Source organism: Plodia interpunctella, chromosome 12 (genome assembly GCF_027563975.2).
Source record: "Plodia interpunctella isolate USDA-ARS_2022_Savannah chromosome 12, ilPloInte3.2, whole genome shotgun sequence".
In the NCBI taxonomy this organism is placed as follows: domain Eukaryota; kingdom Metazoa; phylum Arthropoda; class Insecta; order Lepidoptera; family Pyralidae; genus Plodia; species Plodia interpunctella.
This window is the reverse complement of record NC_071305.1, coordinates 4,783,875-4,808,621: the sequence shown is the minus strand read 5'-3', so window position 1 is coordinate 4,808,621 and position 24,747 is coordinate 4,783,875. Positions and strand designations below refer to the sequence as shown.

At 34.9% G+C, this 24,747-nt stretch overlaps 1 protein-coding gene across 4 annotated transcripts in view; it reads left to right on the top strand.

Moving 5' to 3' along the window:
- The first annotated feature begins 914 nt into the window (after positions 1–914).
- The window catches only part of Actn (alpha actinin), a 29,404-nt gene continuing 5,571 nt past the window's right edge, over positions 915–24,747 (top strand). For 2 of the 4 annotated variants that reach the window (XM_053752503.2, XM_053752505.2), the window contains exons 1-10: positions 915–1,164; positions 18,892–19,096; positions 20,244–20,374; positions 20,740–20,974; positions 21,187–21,272; positions 23,013–23,105; positions 23,513–23,616; positions 23,897–24,023; positions 24,134–24,281; positions 24,397–24,547. In XM_053752503.2, the coding sequence (XP_053608478.1) occupies positions 1,042–1,164; positions 18,892–19,096; positions 20,244–20,374; positions 20,740–20,974; positions 21,187–21,272; positions 23,013–23,105; positions 23,513–23,616; positions 23,897–24,023; positions 24,134–24,281; positions 24,397–24,547 (1,403 nt within the window). In that variant the 5' untranslated portion in view covers positions 915–1,041. Of the gene's footprint in view, positions 1,165–18,891; positions 19,097–20,243; positions 20,375–20,739; positions 20,975–21,186; positions 21,273–22,621; positions 22,708–23,012; positions 23,106–23,512; positions 23,617–23,896; positions 24,024–24,133; positions 24,282–24,396; positions 24,548–24,747 lie in introns of all 4 variants that reach the window. The other 2 variants (XM_053752506.2, XM_053752502.2) reach the window with 2 other exon arrangements.

Below are 24,747 nucleotides of genomic sequence, written 5' to 3'. Positions count from 1 at the left end.
ACATACAAAAAATGCATTTTTGCCCCAAGTCGAATTGTAGTAGAAAGTGAAATGTAATAACTTTATTGGTTTTGTTAATTGACTTTCCAACCAATTTTAATTCTTCATATACTTAATGATCCAGCGGCATTGTTAAGTCTATGCGTCATCACAATCAATTTAAAAATATATCTTTTTTTTTTATCTAGAGAATACTTACATATTTTGTAAATTTTTCTGACCTTGTCATGTACCCTAGTCCTATATGCGAAAAAAGGTTGGGTACCTAAGTACTAGATTGGCGTGTGGTTTCGGTCTAGAATATACTACACTAAGGATGTCGAACGAGATGACTTAGGATCTTGGCAGATGATAGGCAACAACCACTAAATTCCCAAAGAGAGTTGACGTCAGGCAGATGGCCGATCATAAAAGCAGTCAAATCTCCAACCGGGCTTCAGGCGCCTTAATCGTGAATAAATGAGAGAGAGTAGGTTTTCATTAGTATGTACTTTATTAGTATAATTGAGTAAACATATAAATATTTTCTGCGCATATCTAAACGTATCGTGAGTACCGACGATATAAATTTTGCATGATTATTCTTTAAATTTTTACATTTCGAATGCAACGAAAATACCTACCTGTTTGTATTAAAATTTATCAATTAAAAAAAAAACAATAATATATGTATATACATATCTGTGCTTTCATAACATACAATATTAGTATAACCAATCTAACAGTCAAAACGCAGTAATTTGAAATAATCCCATGCAAATAAAGTGTGGGTAGTTAGAAAGTCAGTCCGCGTTTAATTCCTTGCTATTCTGCGCACGTTTCATTATATTTTTAGCCGAACCGTTCTCTTGACAGCTGCGCGCGTGTAACGAAACGCAGCGGCTAGTTCCAAACGCCACCGCGTGTAGCGCTTGTGCGCCAGTCTTCTTGCAGCGGACGAGGGGCCGGCTGCTTGTTGCAGTGCGCGGAGCGAACCAACACACGCGAGTTCGCGGTCATAGGCTCGAACGAACATCGAATTCGACGGTCAGTGCGGTGACCATGATGATGGAGAACGGGTTAATAACAAATAACTATGAATATGGGGACGGGTACATGGAACAAGAAGAGGAATGGGAGCGCGAGGGTCTCCTAGACCCGGCTTGGGAGAAGCAGCAGAAAAAGGTCAGTTACAATAATCTATGTTGACAGACTAGGTCGGGTAAACTTACTATAGTGGTTTAAATATTGTCAGCGTAATGTTTTCACCTGCGTAACTAAATACAGCCAAGTATGTCCTTATCTCAGACGTGACTCATGTTTGTGTACAATACCCATTTTATCTACAAATAAAAAAATCGGTTTCAATGAAATCCTTAATGTACATTTTACCTAAAGGAAAAGGGTTTAATGGCGCTATAAACCGTGATAAATTATACTATTTTTAGTTCTTAGCGTTAAAAATCATGTTTAGCAAACGTGCTTGGATAAACATATTTGTATATTACCATTTATTACAAAAAAAATAATTTACATTTAAACTTGACCTACTTACACAATCCTCCCAAAAAACGTGAAAAACCGCGCGTACTTCAAAAAAAAGTTTATCATGCACATTTCCCGCCGCTAGTTGAAAGTAGATCGCGGCCGTGGACACTATTAAAAGATTTCTTGGAGCTTTTAGTGCGAGCGAGACGAACGCACGCGACGTCCCGCGGGAGGGAGCAGGTCAGAGAGAGAGGAGTCGAATTTCCGTTAGTCATGTCCTAAAATGGGTCCAGCGCAGGCGCCGCTGAAAGCGCGGGCGTCCGTCTTTGCGTCACCATGAAACCCGTATTTCAGGAAACCGCTATGCTGGATCACTATGTAAAATGCATCTTGTACGTTACCCCAGCTGGTCCATATGACCAGAAGATTCGTACCGAATGCTCTGACGCACCCGCCGCCGTGAGCTCAACCCAAGTGGAATGTCATTAACGACTTACGAAAGCACTCTCAGTTTGCATAGAACAATTTGCCAGAGCTCTTCCTAGTTGCGAATGTTGCAATCAACATTTAAATTGTGTAAAAATGTATTAGGGCTTAAATAAAATATTATCTTCGATAGCATCATGATAACATCTCGAATCTAGAAGTCAAAATGACCACTCTTGCTGTTTATACATATGACGATGATATAGGTACCACTGCTCTCTGAGCAGGACATATCCGCCGGTGCTCTTTGACATATTATTGATTAGTATAAGACGACAACATTGAAACATTTTAAATGTTTGTTTTGGTCACACAGCAAATTATAAGAAGACCTTCAACAATCAATTTAAGATTGATCGAGATTATTATGCAATTATGCAAACTGCTTACCATTACTACCATATTAGACATTCTATACCTAGTAGTTTTCGAAGGAAAAAAAGGTATGGCTGCTGAATAATTGAGATTTATGGAAAAAATTAACATTATGAAAAAAAAGGTAACCAAAATGATGATGATATCTCAGCCTATAGTGTAAATTTAAAATTAAATGAAATAGTAAATCACTAGTTGATAAAGCTGTCTGATCAATCAAAGTGGTAATAAATTTTGGTCATTTGATTTGGTTATTACAATAGCTAGGAATTGCAGATAGTGATCGGTGCGGGGCGCAGCGCACGGTAGGTGTTGCAGGATATAAACAAAGAGCCTGCGACACCGGTGCATTGCCCGATCACGTAGCGGGTCAATGTCGCGGCCGAACAACTTGAGATGCGACTCAGTGGAAAAGTCGCCCGACCAGTCGCACTCACACGCCACATAAAGATGCCGGAATCATTTTCCGCAAGAAGGTCACAAGTGCTCGATGAAGATTACCTTATTCCAAAATACTTAGAAATACATAGAATGCAACATTCTGAAAAACACTGGCGACATCACTGGATACTTTCATTTCTTGATGGTAGACGTTATTACCAACCGCAAACCGACCCTATTTTTGCACTTATAGAAACATTTTAAAAAATGAAAGTGAAATATTGGTTAGAAAGGTAAACTAAAATTTATCACAAGTAACATCACAATCTGGTTGTTATGTTAGAAATCAGCCGCGAAAGTGTTGGAGAGTTAGGAACTGGTTCTAGAATATATAAATTTACATGAAATCACAAATTTATTCAAAAATGTGATCAATATTCAATTGGTTATAAATGAAGCAATTTCTGTAATACTCAAACATTTATTTACATAAATCATTAATGTGACTTGTATCATGTTTAATGTTTAATATTATCGGTGACAAAAAAGACATTGGAGCAGCTCATTTTCCTTCTACCTTATATCTGTTATCATCTTTAATCCCAATTCTGCACCCTCCTGACACTTCAAACAGCCTTTCAAATTGTTGCATTTTCTCATGACCTCTTACAAGTAGTATTTTGCACTCTTGTATTCATTCCCTTGATGACTAACATAACACAATAAACATTCTAACCTTCCCTTCGCTAAATTATAGCCATCGTCGAATTTTTATTTTTATCGATATTTATTTTACCTCTTCAAGACTCAATATCTATTTATACAACTTCGTCTTAATCCAATATAGAACTTCAGATAACATTCACCTTGTCGTTAGCTTAAGAATTATCGCCTTGGCATACCTTTCGCATAATTTCAATGAGCTCTGTTGAGTTCATCGACATCCGATAATCCATTGAGGTATGGATTCTTAAAGGATTAGTCGATGGTAATCTCATGTATTGTTTTTATTTTACTAAATAGATCTTCAAGTTGTTTGGAAATAGATTAAAATTTTAAATAGATAAATGTTACCATACAGTAATGTAGTCTTCTTTATTGAATTTTCAGAAAAATATGCGAACTTGTTCGCGTGTTGACGTAGACGGTTACATAACGCTGACAAGCTATTTTTTCCTTGTGTTGTTGGCTCGCTATTGGCTCTCGGTCAAAACCCGAGGCACCAGTACCAACGTCGTGCAGTTCTAATTGTTTCATATTTTAATTAAAAACATTGCAGTTTCCGTGTTTGGTTATTAACATTTCGTTAAAAATATCTGCAATCTCATTAGATTCTCATTTTATTTGAATTCAAGATACGATGTCAAAATTATGTTTTTGTGGACATATAAATTCCTAACCCGTAAGATATTTTGTACATAAGTTTCTTGTTTGTGAACAGAAAGCAAGGACGTTCGCGTTGATTATCAAATCGAAAAGGTAAAATACCTAACTTGAAATTTCTCTTCACTCTCAACTTTATACATGATGTTTCTTTTAACCCGTTTTTGGACATATATCTTATTTTAGTCTAGCCTTTTTACAACATTTATCAGACACTACTACCTACAAAGAGGACTCTTCTATCACTAAAACAACAACCACATCCGATGTATCACATGTTTGTAAAAGGTGTAGGCCGGTCTCACCCATTCATACGCGCTTTTGCTATAAGATCCCTTACTTCCTTTTGTTCATTGGGAGCAAGTTACAGACAACAGTTTAGTTAAATGACGTTTCTAAAACTTAAAGAAATTAATTTTAGTACTTATCATTACTATTACTATTGTAACATCTGATAATTGATCTATAAATAAATTAGATGCGCCAACTAGTATCCAAAATAATTACTTATCTACATTGTTTTCCATATTCGACACTTAAAGCAACAAAAACATACCCGTGATAAATATGTGAAGCTAGTAATGATTATAATAAAATATTAAAATAAATTTACATCAAGTTAATGGTGGAGAAATGTACAACTTTCTAAGCGGGCGTTATCGTGGTGCAGGCGCATCGGTAACCTGCTTTCCAGTTCGCAGGCAAGGGCATGCCCATCCGGGACGATAACTTTATATAATAATCAACTATAACCAGAAAGTGATCCTCTTTGATATATTTGAAAGGAAATTTTGTTTTTAATCCAGGTAATAAAGGTCCAGGAAGAGACCTTCCTGGACCTTTTAAATAATTTGTATCTCTTAACCTTAACCGTAAATACCTAAATGAAAGAAAATAATCACAAACCTGCGTGTTAACATATTTGCAACTTATGAAACTAGTTTTAGCTAAACACAAGGACTTAATTGTAATTAAATTGGTATTTTACGCGGTATCAATAAACTAATAGACCATTAATATTCAGTAAACCTTAGTATTTAGTGACAAACTAGTAGATCTAGATCGAATAATTAATACAAATAACAGGACAAACCACTTCTCAGGGCGACGTTAACACTGCAAATGACTATCATTATTGACGCATACAACGTGTCTGCTTGTTAAGTAATAACAATGATTGCTATTTCTAATCTTGTTTCAAAATCTTTATAAACTGTTCAACACGAACCGACAATTAAACAATAACAAAATTTAAAACGTCGACGTAATAATTTAGTAGACGATCGTACGATCACAAGTGAAAGTGGTCGCAGGATTACTCACTATATTAAACGGAACTCGAAACATACGCATACATTTCTGGTAAAACCACAAGTGACACCAGTCACAAGCCCGCAGACATGGACAAAGTATACGTCTACGTTAATAAATATAATTTTGAGCGAACCGGTTTCCTTGCGGACCGTCCCGATAACGTGTGTTACCAAATAGACTTTTATTTTTATAAGTTAATTGGGCAAGTCTAGTTTTAAATGGATTAGAAATAATGTTACGTATTTGAATGTCACAACTGTTATTTGAAATCAGCTAACTCAATCAATATATATGTGGGTATTTCAAATCCAATTGCTTTTTAAATTCAATGCTGTCCTCTTCCGAGTGGTCTATTATGTTGGATCGAAGCAGCGTCTCATTATTTTGTGCCTGTTGTGTTTCGAAAGGTAGATAAGTAGGCGTTGACCCGCCCACTGCTGCACCCAGGTGCGTTGCGCTCGCGCCTGCATCTAGTTCCATGTCAACCTTGTCTCTCAGTTGCCCAACATTGTCTATTTCATGGTTTATACAATTGATTATATTAGACAAGTGTGGACTACTTAACTTATTTGATATTTCTCAATTTACTTTAACATCATATTGTTTATGTCTTGTAAAATCTGTAAATATTTTGTGGAAGATTATTATTATTATTATATCATTTATGAGTGCGATTTTCATTGCTTAGAATTTATTTTATTATAATGTTAATCTGTCTGCACTTATTGATGACTATATTTCATGTGTTATGTAAGATGACAGGATTATAAAGGTTTTAGTGTATGGGCGCTGAAGTCATGATGTACGTCGAGACGGCAGGATATCGATATCGACAGTACAGTCTGCAGATCAGCCGATGCCAACACCTTCTATTTTCGAAGCCGGGGATCGCCCACGCAAATTGCTTACACTCACTTGCTATTATAATTAGAAAATCGTAGATATTTCTGACTTATGATTCGACTTCTGAACTGATGATACAGCTTCTGAACTGGTGATATTACCGATTGAAGAATTATAATTTTATTTATTTAGTTTTATTTTTACATTTATAATTATAATTTAAAACTTATCAAGTTTAAAGAACACACACATTAAGTGTTCAACAACAGTGTTGAAAAGTAGCTTCAAGTTACGATATTAAACTATTCTTTCGGCATAACGTTTCATAAAAAATATCATACGCCAGATTGTTCTTATTTCAACTGCAACCCACTGTACTTATCAATTCTAGGAATGATCACCTATCCGTCAACAATATGAACTCCAATGCTAACAATTCTGAATTCTGTTTTGAATGCCATAGAAAAAGGAACAGAAACCCGTTACAGGTTCTATCTACCGTCCCTGCCGCACACAAACACGGTCCCGATTATCTGTTAGATAAACAGTAGCTACTGTATTGGATGAGTAGGGTCTGGTTATAGTTGTTATTCATTTAAAGCCCCCGTTCAGCTGGAATGGCGGTTGAAATTGCGAAATACATTGGGAACAACCTTGAGCCTTGCAGATGCATATACAGCAGCTGGTCAATAGCAAGCGAGTGTAGTATTGAGTGTAAAGTCACCCTGTAAGTATTTTTGATATGAGATAATACCTTTACTACTGAAATTGAGCTAGAATGAAATAGAAGTAATGATTTTAATGATGAATTTTTTGATTTGTAATCTTACAATTTCAGAAGTTTACTTTGTAGTATATTATCAAATGATAAATAAACAATTTGGATATAAATCTACAAGGACGTTACACTATCTACAAATATTTTCAATTTCGATAAGTATTAAAACACTAGTAGCAAGTTCATTTTTAATATCTATTATGGAGGTGAAACCCCCCACCAACAAGAATTTAATATATTTTGAATTCCGAATACTTTCCGTGTTCCATGTCAAAACAGTGTCAAATTCTTATCGGTGTCAACTCGATACAGACTACGATATGCGTAGGACGCTTCCGAACCACATAACATCGACTGGTTTCATGCCAAGCACTCCGACCTCACCAATAAAGCTAGACCTTGCATAATTTGATGCATTTTTTGGTAGTGAAACTGCATTCGGTTTTAAAATTAATTGTCGAAATCGTTTTAATTTGAGAACACTTTCTAGTCGAGTATTCCACACTTGGGTTTTGAATTAATATTTCAATTTTGGTAATTACTTTATTAGATTTGATTTTGCGAGATTTTAAAATACTAGGGTTAAAATTTCACGTTTTTTTTTATTTATGCAAACAAAATTTAAATAATCAGTACTATTTCCGACATTTTATTGTAATCTATTCCTCCATATCAACAAAAACCTTTAATAATCAGTAATATTTAGTTAAACGATTACATTTTATCACTTATCAATGCAAAAGAACGAGTATTAACTTACATCTGAATATCATGGACATCTCTACTGTATTGTTTAAATATATGCTTCCGAGATTAGATAATGATAGTGAATGATTATGTTGAGTGTTACTACAAAATACGTATTTTCATTCAATCAAAGACAAAAATTACAAATTCTTTAATACATATAATTTGTTTATTTAACCCATATTTAGTTATTACTTTTATCTGTGGCAGATGTTTCTGCCTCTTTATAATTCTTATATCACTCTCGTTATCCAAATAGGTTCTATTTCGAGTTCATTATATTTTTAACTGTACATACACACAATTGCATTGTAGGTGCGGTAACGTAACACAATAGACAACAATAGATCATTCAGAAAATGGCGAAATGCCAAAACTGGACGCAGCAAATAGTTTTCGCTTACGAATCTGTTTTTACCAAAATTTTTGTATAAATGCATCAACTATATTGTATGTATTTATTTTTATTTGGGGCACCATCGCAAGTACCACACGAGTTTTATTCCTCGAAACCCCTTTTTGGGTGGTGGGTTAACTGGTAACCTTATTTATATTTTTAAACGTAAATAAGTACGGTTCATGTTGTAATTATTATATGCCAATACTTATTTGAGCCTTGTGTGTGTGTATTTATGACCTGAATACATTTACTCATAATATGTAATGACTAATCATACCATAAATGCGTTTCTTTGTTGACATTACCTGAACTGCTGACCATACTCCTTTGTTAGGCACGCACTGCCTATACGGGTAAAATATTGTAAATAAATGGCGCCAGCCGGTGCTCCAAATTAAGGCACATTAATTAATGCATTGTCCTGCTGTGTTGCTTCGAGCCAAATAAATTCGACATAATAGAATAAACAGGCTAATGATGATGTTAACACAGTGTAGCTAATTTTGCAAAATCCATATAACCCGAGGTAGACTATTGTTGTAAAACTACGAATAGCAAAAATTTAAAGCTTCCATCTGTTGTCATGGTCTTACATACACATATGAAGTTCTAAATTACGACAATCAACTTATAAACCAAATTTTTAATAAATCTAGAATTTTTTAGATAGCTTTAAAATATCATCTGAATCCTTCGTGGTGTAAGTACTATGTACACTATGTAGCACACTGCGTACCCCTGTTTGTATCGATTGTGGGGCTGGCGAGATGGCTGTCTAGTCTACATCGAACTACTCACGTATAGAAGGTAGTTCTTTGTCCTTACTTGACTTTAAGTCTTGTCCTATTCGGCTTCTTATAAGAACTAAATCAAAGTGTTCGTTTCAATCAATCAAAGTTTTTTAATTATAAAGTTCAATTATGTGATCAATATTAGATGTTTCTCTTATTTCCGATTTTTTGACATTACATCCATTGGTGTTTGTATAAATATAAAAAGAAATATAAATAGTCATACACAAGTGCAAAACAAACGCAACAAGTAATCATTTACCCTCTTAATTAACATATAGTTACTGCTTATAGCTAGACGGTATATTAGTACCACAACTAATGTTTTAGTTGTAGTTTTCCATATTTCTGTCCACCGTACCATTATGCAGTGAACAATAGATGCAAATCGTGTCTAATGAGAGTGATTAGACAAGCCTTGAAAGAAAATAACAGCAGATTTACCTTACAAACTAGTACTTTAGATACATATTGTCCATTTTCTTGGGACTGTATAAAGAATATCATCTGATAGCTTGTATCATAACGAAGAAGTAGCATTAACAATGGTATTTTTAAAGTATTTTACTTACCTCTATCATGTGAAAAATATCTTCATATTTCATCAGAAAGTGGTAAAACAGGCCCTTATTATATAAAAATTATTTGCGAAAGCAAATAGATTTTGTATTTCAAATCATATCGAATGCAATTTCAAATTGCAATCTTTTATTATTAATAGCTAAGGTTTTGTCTTAATAAGACATCGATTATTTGACAATTATTCAAAAGTTTGATTAGCTTGCAGATTTCTTTTCACAACTCTCTAATCATGTCCTACAGAAACTGAACATGGAACCGGAACACACATCGATACAACAATGTCATTGTTACACTTGAACCATGACCGGTTGTTGCTCTCTGATAAGGAATCTGCTGGAAGTCTAGAACATTGAACATGGGGGATTACCATAATGGCAGGGCATAGTCGAGGAGCCTTACCTTGATTCTTTCCAGTTTCACGATGGAGCCCTAAATTTTTACCTAATTCTTTCTTTAAATCTTCATAATGTACCTTCTATATTTTTGATAGGATCTTTGATTTTTGATAACTGACATTGCGTTGATTTCTATCCAAATGTTATGGTATCAGTTATACAGGAAAATTAAATAGTACATTTACTTTTATTTTGAAACCTTTTATCATCACGCTAACAATACTCAACTAAGTAATTTCGTTTTTAGACAAACCGCTTCATTTCGAAGTGGTTTACATTCTCAAAAACTGTAGTGCCTTTTACTAGGATGAAGCCTTATTCGAGAGCCTCTCATTAGAGAAAAGTAAGTTGAAGGATGCTCTCAGGTTTCCAAATAGGTTACAGAGTCAAAAGTGAAACGAGTGCATGCAACATGAGCTCAGGAGCTTTCCAACATGCTTCACACGACTCGGCCCGTAATAAAAGCGAAAACACAATAGGGGATAGTGGGATTTCATTACCACATGCTTTTCTTGCTACGTTTATTGTTACGTTGTTGACATTTTTGTTTAACTTAACGTAATTAATATTTCAAGCCTTCTTCATATCCCATTTATCTGGATTCAGCACAGTATGTTAATTCCTTCCTTCCCTTTGATCTTGTCATTTGCAAGTTCATGTGTTTTTCCTTTCCTCAACAACTCAAACGGATAATAAAATGTTTTCTTTCTTAGTTTATTGGTGTATTCTGCTGTATTTAAAAGACTATTCATAATGCACTTCTTACTAGAACTATTTTGTAATGGCACGAGTTGGTTCAAAAATGGAACGAGCTTCCACCCACCAAAAATATTTGTATTATATTGGTGATAAAAATAAATCATATTAATAGTCATACATAGCTTAAGTCGACCTACATGCACAGGTTTATTGTAAGTAGATAATAGTTGAGCAAAATATTGCATAATCAATATGAACCAAAGTAATTGTACAGATAGATACAAACTTACATTATCAAATTGTCAAACCGGAAGCAGGTGTTATAAAGTGAATTAACCCTACTCGCATTTCAGTTCACTTTTAAATTACCGACAGCCACTTGCGTTGCGAAACCAGCCCGTAATTTATTTTAACGAATTTTTAAAAATCCGGAAGAAGCTGTCCTGTCACTCACATCGATATTTTTAGAATTTAGAATGAAGTTCGTAGCTCTTTCATGTGGGATGTAGGTCGACTGTCATATATCTCGACAAAATAACTTAAAGATTATTGACACAGATATGGTGATAAATGGATCCTCATATAAATTGAACAAAATAATTGTTGTATTTGTAGTTTATAAGTATTTATAAGAACATTTATCAATTATTATGTTCTGATGTCGGTTTATAACGTCAACATCAACATGTTAACGACGACTGAGATGCCACTAGCACGGTCTATTATAAACTATGATAGCCAGTATACCAAATGACCCCCATCTATGATTCCAATTCGACCGTTCGTTGCTTACATCATTATTTACATAAGGAAGTATGCAGACATTCCAAATCTGAAGCTTGCGAAAGACATGATCTTACATTATTTTTAGCAACAACGGGTGAGTAAGTAGGTTTATAGCAGGAATTACTTATTTATACACGCCTTAGGGCCGTCAGTAGACCGAAGCAAAGCAGCACGATTAGGCACAATACACCAACAAATGAGCCCCGTATGTATAGAATTTAATGTACCACATTTTATAGGTTTATAGGCAAACGATCGATGTTACTACCCACGCGGATGTATACTGTTGTAGCTAGTCAATAAATTCCAAACGTACTTATTTACAATTTTATCTCGTGACAGTTCCAAAGTCAAAGAATGAAGTTTATTCTTGTTCAAATGTTACGTGATGAAAATATCCAGGCACCGGATTTAAACGTCCGCGATAAATTTGAGTTTATCCCGTGAAATGTGGATTTGTCTGCGCAACTCCAACATCTGTTTCCATAGCAATTATTTTATTATTCTTAGCTATATCTCGTCATTTCTTTACTACATGTTATATCATCTCACTTACAAGTTGCAGACGGTATTTTAATGCATTTGCTTATTAAATGTTTCTCTTTTGCAGGTATTGAAACTGGACCTGACAGTTATCACAATTTTCTTCAAACTGACACACACAAAACGTGAGTGTAAGGCATTTAGCGGCCATATGCAAATAGCTTGCTCATTTTTAATTCCGCGAATGATGGTTTGTTTTCGCGCCATATTTTTTCATCGTCATGAAGTTGGTCATTATCATTATCTTTAGTCTTTAGATAAGCGACTAGATGCTGCCAGTGTAAATTGCCTAGTTTTTAACAGACATATTGTTTACTATTTTTTATAAATAGATGTCGAGTAACGGGCACGTTATTGTTTATCGAAATGATAGTGGGTTGTTGGCAATAGGCCCGACACCTTCGCAGGTGTGTTTATATTAGTATGCAGGTCACTTCCACGCTCTTGCTGCCTACGATACCTACTTATTGTAAAATCATTTGTCAATGGAACAAAGATTGCCTATCTATGTTTATCCGGAATGGCTTATTTTTCATCGCTACTTTCAGATAAAAATTAAAAGTTGGTGCTGGGTAGTGAATGTATTTTCATTTTCCTATTTATTTGTTTAGCCGTGCTTCGTCATTTCCAAAAATAATTTCGATACTTCATCGTCATAGAGTAGGAACTGTCACGACTTCGAATAGATTTTTTACTGTTTGTTTCGATGTATAAAATTAATTGCTTCTCAGTTAATAACTCTATCTATTCACGAAAGTCACGATTTAGGAAAAAATACTAATGTCTAATTAGACCAGCAAATACCCTCGAATAGAAATCATTAACTTTAACTGTTATTAACTTCTATTTGAAAATACGCATCCATCAAAGAGTGCATATTTATAGGTAATTTATAAGTACTTGCAATGAGACTAGTGAAATTTATTCATCGAATGACTCTCAGTGACCCGAGTATTCTTATATTGATGATTGAAATAATTTGAGCCAATCATGTTCATACACCGTTAGATTCCGCTCATCAAGCATTGCAACAATTAAATAAACTATAGAAGTGGGTACAAGTTGTTATTTTTTAACTTATATTTTTCTCACATATCTATTATTTTCTTTACCTATATCATGGTTATTTTTAGATGTACAATGAAGTGTTCTAATAAAAAGTTTTTTTTTTTTTAATAAATGAAACGGAGAAATTCCGCCGAAAACCTGAAAGAAGTTTGGACTTGTACTAATGTCAGTGTCGCACTTATCTGTCTGAATGTAGTAGCGCCAGCTATTGACTCCGGAAAAGCTAACTAAACTAAAAACGAAAATAATAAGAGTTAGAAATGATTCGATTAAAGTTCATGAAACTGTCCAAAATTCTGCATTTTTTGATAGCTTAATATAGCGGAGCAGATGTTGAAATAAAATAGGTAATTCGGTATATTTTCTACGAAACTACGTCTACAGTCTCCATTTTCTGTCTCCGACAACCGGTAGCCCGGCCTGTATCATCCATCAAAGTAATCGCCGATTGTGTTGTCATATGCGTATATCGTTCTCAACATTTAACATATTAAATCCGTTATTTGTTTATATTATTACTAGCTATTTTTCTTCGTCTTCGTATTATTTATATCTTTATTGATTGTGCTAAATCTATTTTAAATCAAAATGGATTCAATTATTTCGTCATCATTAAGACAGAACCTGACTCTAACTAAACCATAAAACACAATGATGCTTATCATGTAACTTATAATAACGAACGACTTGCAAATTTTAGAAACACATTATAACCACCTTCTTTCAAGAGCTCGTCTCTTGCCGGCAGAGTATTCGCCACAACTACATATATATTCTCACCTGTACCTAATTTTTATATCTTGCTATTTATCCCTTTTGCAGTTGACTCTTATAACTACTGTTCCTCGATCTGTTGGACCTCTTTTTCCCTTTATATTACCTTCAGGAATTATGTTACTTAAAGCATCATGTCATATCAAGTGGACAGCCATACGTGTTCTCCTATTTTCAAACTCACTCAGCAGTCTACTGTTTTCGCCTACAATTTTCAACACTTGTTCATTAGTTTTCCTTTCTGTCAACTTTGTCGGTCTTTGCCACTGTTTTTTTTTTACAATTTGTTTTTTTAAACCTTAATTAACACATCTATCAAATGGTAAACTAAAAAATTTTAATGTTGAATCATTGATTACACGAATGTTATGGCGAAGCATTTCTCTTTTGAATAATTCATAAAGTATTTATCCTTAACATTTTCTTTGGATACATCGTTAGTAGAACTTGAAACCAATAACTTCACTTTCGAATACTTTAAATATGATCTCACTTTAATATTTAATCAATTGCAACGAATCAAATTTAAGCTACCTATTTAAACACATCACGCCAAATGTTGAGTTGACGTTGGTCAGTAAAACATTATCATATTCTTATAGTTGATATTTTGATTGCCGATAATAAATAAATAAGTAGAATCATTATTTATCCAAAGTGAAGTAGCTCATTTGATACCACGATTTGTGTTAGATGATGGTCAGATTTCAACGAAATTGGGTGCTTTATGTCGTAATTACATTTTGCGTTGTTTACAAGACCGCCTACTCTACACAAACATTGTCATCAATAAAGAAACAATTGTAAAAAATATAGGTTTAGGGTATTCCATACAACTCAATATTGTGTCCAGTTTATTTCTGAACAATCCTTAAGGCTAAATGGTCTGTGACAATCCTACAAATTTTAAAAATTATTCGTAATGTAAGAAAGTATTCGTAGTAGTAAAAATTCATTCATATCGACTGTGCTATTACTAACGCGGTTTCAGATTTCATATTTATCGTCTATAGGCATCTGATATAAATGTGTCACCGCAATTTCACGATGTGCTTGCGGTCGTGCTTAATATATATTAGAATAAACGTCCTACTACCTCTACATGTAGGACCTACGTCCCCATGCGAACCTAAAAGCCTACGAGTGCTACGACATAATTGTGAATCACTTCTCGAAACAACAAAAATAATACCAAAATAAGAAAAAGGCGGCCTGTATCACATGTATCTCTAGTCAAAATTGTCGTTCCGATGATTAATATTGTTGATTTCCTATATGAAGTCATGCCAAAATCATCTCACCTGCAGCCAATACTGCATTTTGGCACTCTCATGAATATTGCACTTGTAAATCATAACGTTCATAACTCGCTCGACCATCTATAATTTGCTGAGACAAATAGAGGTCAAGACAAACATATTTTATATATACGTATGGATACGGTATATTTACATACCTCAATTATAGATATTTGGTGTTATATTAGTTATTTATTTTCTATAATAGCTTTAGAAGCATAGTCAATACATTTTTTTTTCAATTTGAAAACGTCTACTTACGTACCATTATGAAAAGAGGCAATGCTGGGGGAAGTACTGAGAATGCAAAATTCAGGTAATTAGTTAGAAAGACGTAAACTGTGTGAACGTAGTTTGACTTCATAGTTTATATAAGAAAAAGTAAGTCAAATATAAAGACAGAATAGAACAGTAACCAAGAGCACTCAAACAGGTAATGAAAAAGTTAATACCCACCGTATTCTAGAAGTAGGTAATGAGGAGCAAGAACAGATAGTTAAACACAGGGACGTACACTTTAATCAGCGAAGAAATTTCTTGGCAAGAAGTCTAATTAGTATTATTTTAGTAGTATTAGTCATCGCGTTTATAACAAGGGTGATGTAGTTTCTGTCGAGATGATTTTACTGATTATTGTCGAGGTTATAGTCAATGATATGCCATCGGACGTTGGTACAAACAAAGCGATTGTCGCCACTGATCTCAATGAGCTCAATAACTTCCTCGGTGACCTGTATGGTATGAACAGTTACATTCGCCGTTTATTATGAAGGTCAGTTTGAATTCTAATCACGATCAAGGTAAGGCAAAATTGTAATAGATCTCTGTGGACCTAAATAGTCCCAATAGGAATCACTTTTGAAGTTAATACAAAAATCAACCATACCTAAAGCGTATCACATCAATTTATTTGAAAGAGAGGAAAGAACAACAAATTTGAAGTCTGCATTTTATCACGACTGTAACAAGCAACGTGAGCTGGAAGCAAATGTATCTTCAAGATACCTACGTTTGTCTATCCACACTTTTAGTGTCACGAAGTGGAGCACGCCACATGTCACCTTGTTTCTAGCATTGGAATCAACCTTTCATTCTTCGTACTGTCATCCACATATCCTACATTCACATGCAGTCTTGTATAGTATATACCTGCGCACGAGTACTTTATTTTAGAACTGGCCGTGGTAGCAGTCGCAAGGTGATTCTGGATATTTTCACATTCTAGGTCACTATGTTTTGTCTCAGGGACGTTTCCCACATTCTCGAAACCGAATATTAATATCATTTATTTTACAAGTCGTTTGATTGACAACTGGCAACCCATAAAGCACATCAATTCAATATAATTTCATAATCAATTTTTACACACAATAATCATCAAACAACTGTTGAGATAGGTCCATAAAAACAACTTCGCGTACAATCAGACGTTTTACTTCATTTGAAAAAGTTACCTGGCGATTTTTTTTTTAAATATAGCTAATTTTGAACCCTTGTTAAATAACGAATCTACGATCAAATCTCTGCTCAGAGACGAAAACATCAACTTATTTTTTCAACATTTATCAAGATTAACTTTGAGATAATACTCTTGGTTTATGATGAGTTATATTCAAGAAACGGTTAAGTTTGCCGTTAATCAGATGACTTAAAGCTACCACATCATTATGTCACTCCTGTATGATGTTAAGTGTGATGGTAATGACATTATTTACTGTCCATTGCCAAGAGTTCCAAGATGATTCATTATCACAGCCGGGAATGCAGTTTGGTCACTATTCCGCAGTAATAGCATCTTTGCTAACCTTATTGTATCTTGATCTATAGATAGTGTTAAACAAAAATCCATTTAATTACACATGCAATAAGATTTAAATAGCGTTCCGCGGCCCCTTCGTTCCCAGGTAGAATTTTTTGCTTACGTCTCACACAAACGTTTGTTTATACGCGACTTCTTTCACAATCGCAATGATTTTTCTATCATATAAAAAATGTATACATCGTCATTTATTTCTTAAATCCGTTGTCATTTTAGAGTCTCATTGATGATCAATGTTTTTGTCTCTTTTAATCTAAATGTTGTTTATTGAAGTGAATCACGTTGAAATCTGTAGTTGCCACGCTTCGTTCATGGCATTGTTGGTTCGAAAGCAATAGCGTCCAATCACGCATACTGTTCAATGGTCCCACTTCTATTTATCTATGACGGCCTTGGAGTCGGCTGTGTGGCAAATCAGACCTGCATTATATTGGAGCGCCATTCGCAATATGCTTATTAGAATAGTTTGCTTGTTCAAAAGTAGATATATATCTTGCATATACATACATAACAGACATTCATATACAGAAATGAGCACCTAGTTGTAATTAGTACATATGTCCTTACTATGTTTATTGTTGTTCTTATAATAATTACTGGCTAATCCTTTGTCATAGTAGTTATAGCATGATTAGTTACGTTATTATTAGCACCATGATCTAATCTTAGTACTTAACTTTTTTCTCCGATTGTCTCATTGAGCAAGACTTCAGTGGGAAACGTAATATTGACTTACGGCAATGTATAAGCATTGTCTTTATTATTTTACAATTCATGTAGAATCACACAGCTAACTTCATACAAATGACATAAACATGTAATCGAAATTCTTATTATATTACATTATCTTCGATGGTTCTTGATATGCCAATGTTTTAAGTTTTTTTTTATTCTTTTGTGATAATAAATATACGAGTAAGTTTCACATATTTCAATTAGGTATGTGCAAGATGCAATTATTCATTATATTAAATGATCATTGTAATCTGAATATTCAAAGACAAAAATTAATTTATTTATTATGAATACATATTTAGATCTCGACGAATAATTAAAAAATGATTAAAATATGTATTTTTCGATTTAATTTTCATCCGGTGTAATTATAGGATTAAAAAGAAACAAAAAAAATCGCATCACACATTTTATCACACCACACAGTTGCGTTGACGCTGACTAGCCCTCATCTCAAGAATTCCTCGCGCCAACTCTCGTATTAACAATAGTTTCTAACCGGCTAAATAAAACTGGCTCAACGTGGCATCTCATATTCTCGTATCTCGGTCGAGGTTAGGTATGAGCCAGTACTAATAATTTCGCAAATTCGTCAGGGGTCGCACCCCTCACTGGCTCCCCCACCTGGTGCAAATGCAGTATCGATTAACGGCACTTGTCTGTATTTAAAATTGTATTTCCGAGTCCGATGCAGCATATTCGGATTTCTTTCTCTTTATGTATAGCATCTTTAAATCAAAGTAAGGAACCTCTAATTGATCCAAAATGTATCTTTGAAATTCATTCCATTAATTAAATTCAAGAGCTCTTTTAAGAGTCTTATGGCAAAATCCGCCATCATTTTCCTCATTTCTTTCTAAGAAAATTAAATTTATTGGAGCTTTTTTATGAAAATGTTACATCGCCCAGACTTTATTACCGTCGTTCGTTTATATCATAATATTTTAAGCCATTTTCCTTTTAGAACGTTGCAAGATTTATTTTCTTGAAATGTTCTTTGATAAACTCTTTAAACTTTTTATTGAATTGAATTATATCTGAAAAATTATTAACGTCAAAGTTACTAAAATATTATACTGTTGATCTATTCTATACCGCTCTCATGATCCCTCGCCAAGAAATTTCACAGTTCTCTCTATCTTCATTTGTTTTTGGCTTCATTTCTCCATAACTTAATATCCATCATTGCAAAGTGTATAAACTTTTATTTACTTTTTCTTATTTCAGACCTTCACAGCATGGTGCAACAGCCACTTGAGAAAAGCGGGCACTGGCATCGAGAACATCGAGGACGACTTCCGCAATGGGCTGAAGCTGATGCTGCTGCTGGAAGTCATCTCCGGCGAGACCCTGCCCAAGCCTGACCGCGGCAAGATGCGCTTCCACAAAATTGCTAACGTTAACAAGGCGTTGGACTTCATCGCCTCTAAAGGTATCTTTCTTATTACATTCAATTAAAATTGACAAATCAGCAGCGTTAATAATAAAACTGGCCTTCGCAACATCTCTTCATTGGTCTTGAAGAATCGTCTTGAAGAAGAATAGTCTTTAATGACTAATATATTTCGTCTTATATCTCGTAATTGAGACAAATATCATACCATAAGAATCATAAATAATTATGTAATGTGACGTACACAATACTGAATACTATGAAACACGTTTGCGTATGCCGTCTAGGTAGTTGCGTCGTTAATTCTAGGTACACAACTGTGATTAGGAATGATCTTTGAATACCATCGGCCTCAAATGGAAAGACAGCATTCTATCGAGTTCTCTCGTAATCCTTTCGCTGTTTGAGATCACATACCTGATTTGTCTCCATAATCCAATATACTTATAGCATTGCCAACATCAGCGTTAATATGTAGATACATATTTACGCTGATTTTGGCATATTTGGTGTTACAATTAGTATACCTACTTTCAACTTGAAAGGAAATTGTACAAGGAAAATGATTTCGTTTACCATTATTCGGCCGATCGTTAGAAAATCTAATCTTGTCTGGAGTATACATTTTTGATTACTATTGTTGGTATAAGCGATAACTATCTACACCCTGTAAAAATATTTCAATATCATGATTGTGTTAGAAAGTTGTCTATTCCAAGTCTGCTTAAGCAAATTAATGATTCATCAGTGACAGATTATAAGCAAATCGATGAATAATGTTTACACCATTACACATAAACCCACGCACACTACCCACGTTTTTCCTCTCTCGTCTCATTACATTTTTATTTAACGTGATAATAAAAGCGATGCGTTAGTTATTTAAGGACTCTGAGTAATAGAGGAGTATGATAACATATGCATAGTTATAAAGTGCACTAATTGCATGCACCACCACTACCAAGATAGAAAAACTAATATTACAACTATACATAAATCTAGCTAAATTAACGGACAAAAGAAGTTTGTTATAACTGCTATACATATACCAACCCAAAGTGTCAAGTTGGATTATATTCTTGAAAATGTTTGTATTACACTAGTACCAAACTATTTTATTCCCAAAAAGATCTGCCATTGGCTATTTTTAAAATATATGTATGAAAATAAATTATTTAAATTTCAGGCGTAAAATTGGTATCGATTGGTGCGGAAGAAATCGTAGATGGCAACCTGAAGATGACCCTTGGTATGATCTGGACCATCATCCTGCGATTCGCTATCCAGGACATCTCGGTAGAAGAAATGACCGCTAAGGTACTACTAGTGATTCATAAATCAACATCAAAGTTAATTCAAGTAATGATCGATGATGACGAAGTATATTCCCAATCCTGTTTGTACAGACAGGAATAGAAAGTTTCAATTACCCCACACATTTATTACGCTAATTAATTAAACATTAAATTATTAATGATTTATAAGAACGAGAACTACTCATCATCTATTGATTGATCTATCGTTCAGTACACAATCGCAGGAAACTAAATTTTTCGAAATATTTAACCTTGTAATGTAAGAAGCCTTAATTTCTATTGCTTTCAATGCTTGAGTACCTACTAAGTCATTATCGGTATCAGATTTCGTAGCAGCATTCGAAAAAAATCCATTTCCAATTCCAGGAAGGTCTACTTCTGTGGTGCCAGCGCAAAACGGCGCCATACAAGAACGTGAACGTCCAGAACTTCCACCTGTCCTTCAAGGACGGCCTGGCGTTCTGCGCCCTCATCCACAGGCACAGGCCCGACCTCATCGACTACAGCAAGTTGTCCAAGGACAATCCCCTGGAGAACCTCAACACCGCTTTTGATGTCGCTGAGAAATACCTTGACATCCCCCGCATGTTGGACCCCGACGGTAACTCATTTAGTCCCGTTTAACAACGCATTAGTAGGAAATTATTGGTTGACGTTTTTTGGCCAAATCCTTTCAAGCGTGAAGAATTTGTTCGTCGCAAAAACCTATACGTTACCATGTTTTTAAAGGTTTTTTTACTAAATAAGACCAGTCGTAAATCGATGTACTTAAAGAAGATTTAACTATTCTCAAATATATATAATGAATTACAGACCTAATAAACACTCCAAAGCCGGACGAGCGCGCCATAATGACCTATGTGTCATGTTACTACCACGCTTTCCAAGGCGCGCAACAGGTATAAGAAAACAAAAATGGCCGCCTATCGCAGATTCTTTTGAAAAATCCATCTTAACGCTAGGCCTCTGTGTGTCACTTATAGCATGTACCCCGAGTGCTTAAAAATCCATAACAGTATTTCCTATATTCCGATATTTTTTTATCACCTAGTAGTCTTGGCGTGCGTAATCAATTTTTTGCAGCCACTGAAACTGAAACTAACGGTGATGTCATCGGAATGTGCGGAGCCAACTGTGTGGACAGCCGTTATTATTACGTTAACGTAATTAGGTGTGTACCAAATACGATAATAATAGTGTTATTATTATCGTATTTGTAAACTATTATCCTGATCAAACAATACACTTCAGTTATTATTACACTAGAAAGCGTTACATCAACAAACATTATACATATATACACAGATTTTACCCTAATTAAAATGTCAACAACATACAAAATGTATCTACCATTGTTTGGATGTTTTGTTTTTAGTTATCGTATTAAAAACGTTGTTTTCTATCAGTAACAATGATATGATGCGTGCAAATGCCATTTAATGCTGTTCTATCTCTTTATACAATTTTGTTCTTTTGCTAACGATGTAATTGTCTGAACATGCTAATCTGATATCGCGCAATTTTCGCAGAAAACAGATGAATTGCCAGGCTGTTTAGTATTCCATTAGTATCAATTTGCCCTAGTTTGGCGCCTGTACGCATCATTCCTACATTAATCTGATCGATATGCTTGTGTTTGGTCGTTGTTACTAATGTTTTATTGATTATTTATTTATTTTTTATCGGATATCCTCAAGATAACTAATTTCATAATTTAATTAAAATTCAACCAATTACCAATAATAAGAAGATTGGTGAAACGTTCAACCAATTACCAATAATAAGAAGATTGGTGAAACGTAGCAAAGCTACCATCAATAGTCCAGGTGCGTACTCGAAACAAATTACTTCATCACAAGACAATCATGCTAGCACGCAAGTCCAAACATAAGCGTTCTGATTCAGTCAAAGAAGGAAATATTCCAGAAAACATGTATTAAAATTCAAATCTCTGGTCAATATTTCCTGCCTTTTCATAAGCATACCTAAGCTTGGGACACAGTGATCAAAAATACAACTTTTAGTGTGACCACGTAAAAATATCTGCACTAATAGCTAATTTACACTACTCATCTTAACGATCTGACTCAACATAACTGTTATAAACAAATGGTTTTTATTTTTTAAAATATTTTTGCCAGCCAGTACTTCCTGGTCAATCTGTGTTCCAAACTTGAACCTTGTAAGATAAATCTAATCCTGTGGAAGCATGATAACTAACAGTTGTCGCTTGCGTGCCGCTTGTCAGATCTGCAGAACACGGCCATGCCAGATGAGCGCGCCGTCATGACCTACGTCTCCTCCTACTACCATTGCTTCTCTGGCGCGCAAAAGGTTTGTTCATGACGAGCTAAACAATTTAATTACTGCATATTAAAATGAATGTATAATGTGGGCGCCGGCAATTCCCCGTACACGTCAAAATTTAGTTTCAATTTCGTTTTTAAACAACATCAGTGTCTCTAGCGGCGAATTGACTGGCGTTACCCCCATTCTGAAATCATTTGAAATCTCAAATATTTACATTACAAATCCTACATTTCTTTATGGGGATGGGATTCAATCAGGCTTTAACGATATATATTTTATAGGATTTTACTAATATTTTTATATTATTAAAAAAACACTTAATTTTCCAGGCTGAAACTGCCGCGAACCGCATCTGCAAAGTTCTCAAAGTCAACCAGGAGAACGAACGCCTAATGGAAGAGTACGAGCGTCTTGCCAGTGACGTAAGTGTTATTTTTTAAATTATATTTTAAAAAATAAGTTTCTGGACACAATAAAACTTGGGAGGAGTCTGCCATTTTAACAGAATGTACCTTGCTAGGTACTATGTGAATGGTAAATTCCCTTCCATTCCATTGATATAGATTAAAATATACTGAAGTTACCTAAAAATATTTTTAACTGACTTAAATGACAGAAACATAAGTGAAATAAAGAAATACAGAAGATATTTCCGTACAATGACACTGGCTACTATTTTAGTCTATTCGTATACATCAACAAAAAAGAAAAAAATCGTAAGATAAATGAAATACATTACCTGTGCATTGAATTGCGCACGACTTTTTCATTTTATTTCAACCTATTTCCAGCTAAAATTTATTATTTATTTAATAATTTTTTTTTGTAGCTGTTGGACTGGATCCGCCGCACAATGCCCTGGCTCAACAGCCGCCAGACCGACAACTCGCTCGCCGGCTGCCAGAAAAAACTGGAGGACTACCGTACTTACAGGTTTGTATAACACAGATTTTCTCATTATGTCAAAAACTAGAGACACAAAAAATATGAAAGAAGCATAACTATTAGAACTATTACAAACAACAATCGCCGTCTACTAATCTACATTGGGCCTAAGAGAATCATGATTCAACTTTCTTATCATCCATTAGAAAAGTCCAGTGCCCCGGCAGTAAAGGTAATCAAATAGTTATAATAGTTTATTCATCATGCAGCGTGGTCCATTCAGACTAAATAACGTAACTTTTACTTATTAAAAGCACTATTTTTTCAGGCGTAAACACAAGCCACCCCGCGTGGAACAAAAGGCCAAACTGGAGACCAACTTCAACACTCTGCAGACCAAGCTGCGCTTGAGCAACCGCCCCGCGTACATGCCCACCGAAGGCAAGATGGTCTCTGTGAGTATCGAGGATATGTTATGCCCGGGGAACCGCGACTTAAAGGTGTCACGTTGAAAGTTGTGTATATGCATCCAATCTTGCGAATTGACTATTTTTTCGTATGACAGGACATCGCTCAAGCATGGAAGGGTCTGGAGATCGCTGAGAAGGCATTCGAAGAGTGGCTACTCAGTGAAATGATGCGCCTGGAGCGTCTGGAATACCTTGCGCAGAAGTTCAAGCACAAAGCTGACATCCACGAAGATTGGACCAGAGGTACGAGCATAATTTAATTTATCATATTTTTTACTCGCGTGGCTTATGAAGCCAATGGTGAACATGTTGCATTGTGGTGAGCACATTGAATTATTTTTCTAATTTTCCAATGCAGGCAAGGAGGAAATGCTTCAATCTCAGGACTTCCGGCAATGTAAGCTGTACGACATCAAGGCGCTGAAGAAGAAGCACGAGGCGTTCGAGTCCGACCTCGCCGCACACCAGGACCGCGTCGAACAGATCGCCGCCATCGCGCAGGAGCTCAAGTGAGTCTTGGTTGTGACTATCGAATTTTACAATACTTGACATTGGCAGAAAGAGACAAAACATATTCTTAAAAGTCGGTTTGATTTTATTTTGCTTATGATATTAGATTAGATTTTAAATTCGGTGAAAAGTCAAGTAAAATCCTTGCCTTATAGTTTCGCCAAGAAGCCGAGCATCCCGGAGTAAAGAAAGAACTTAA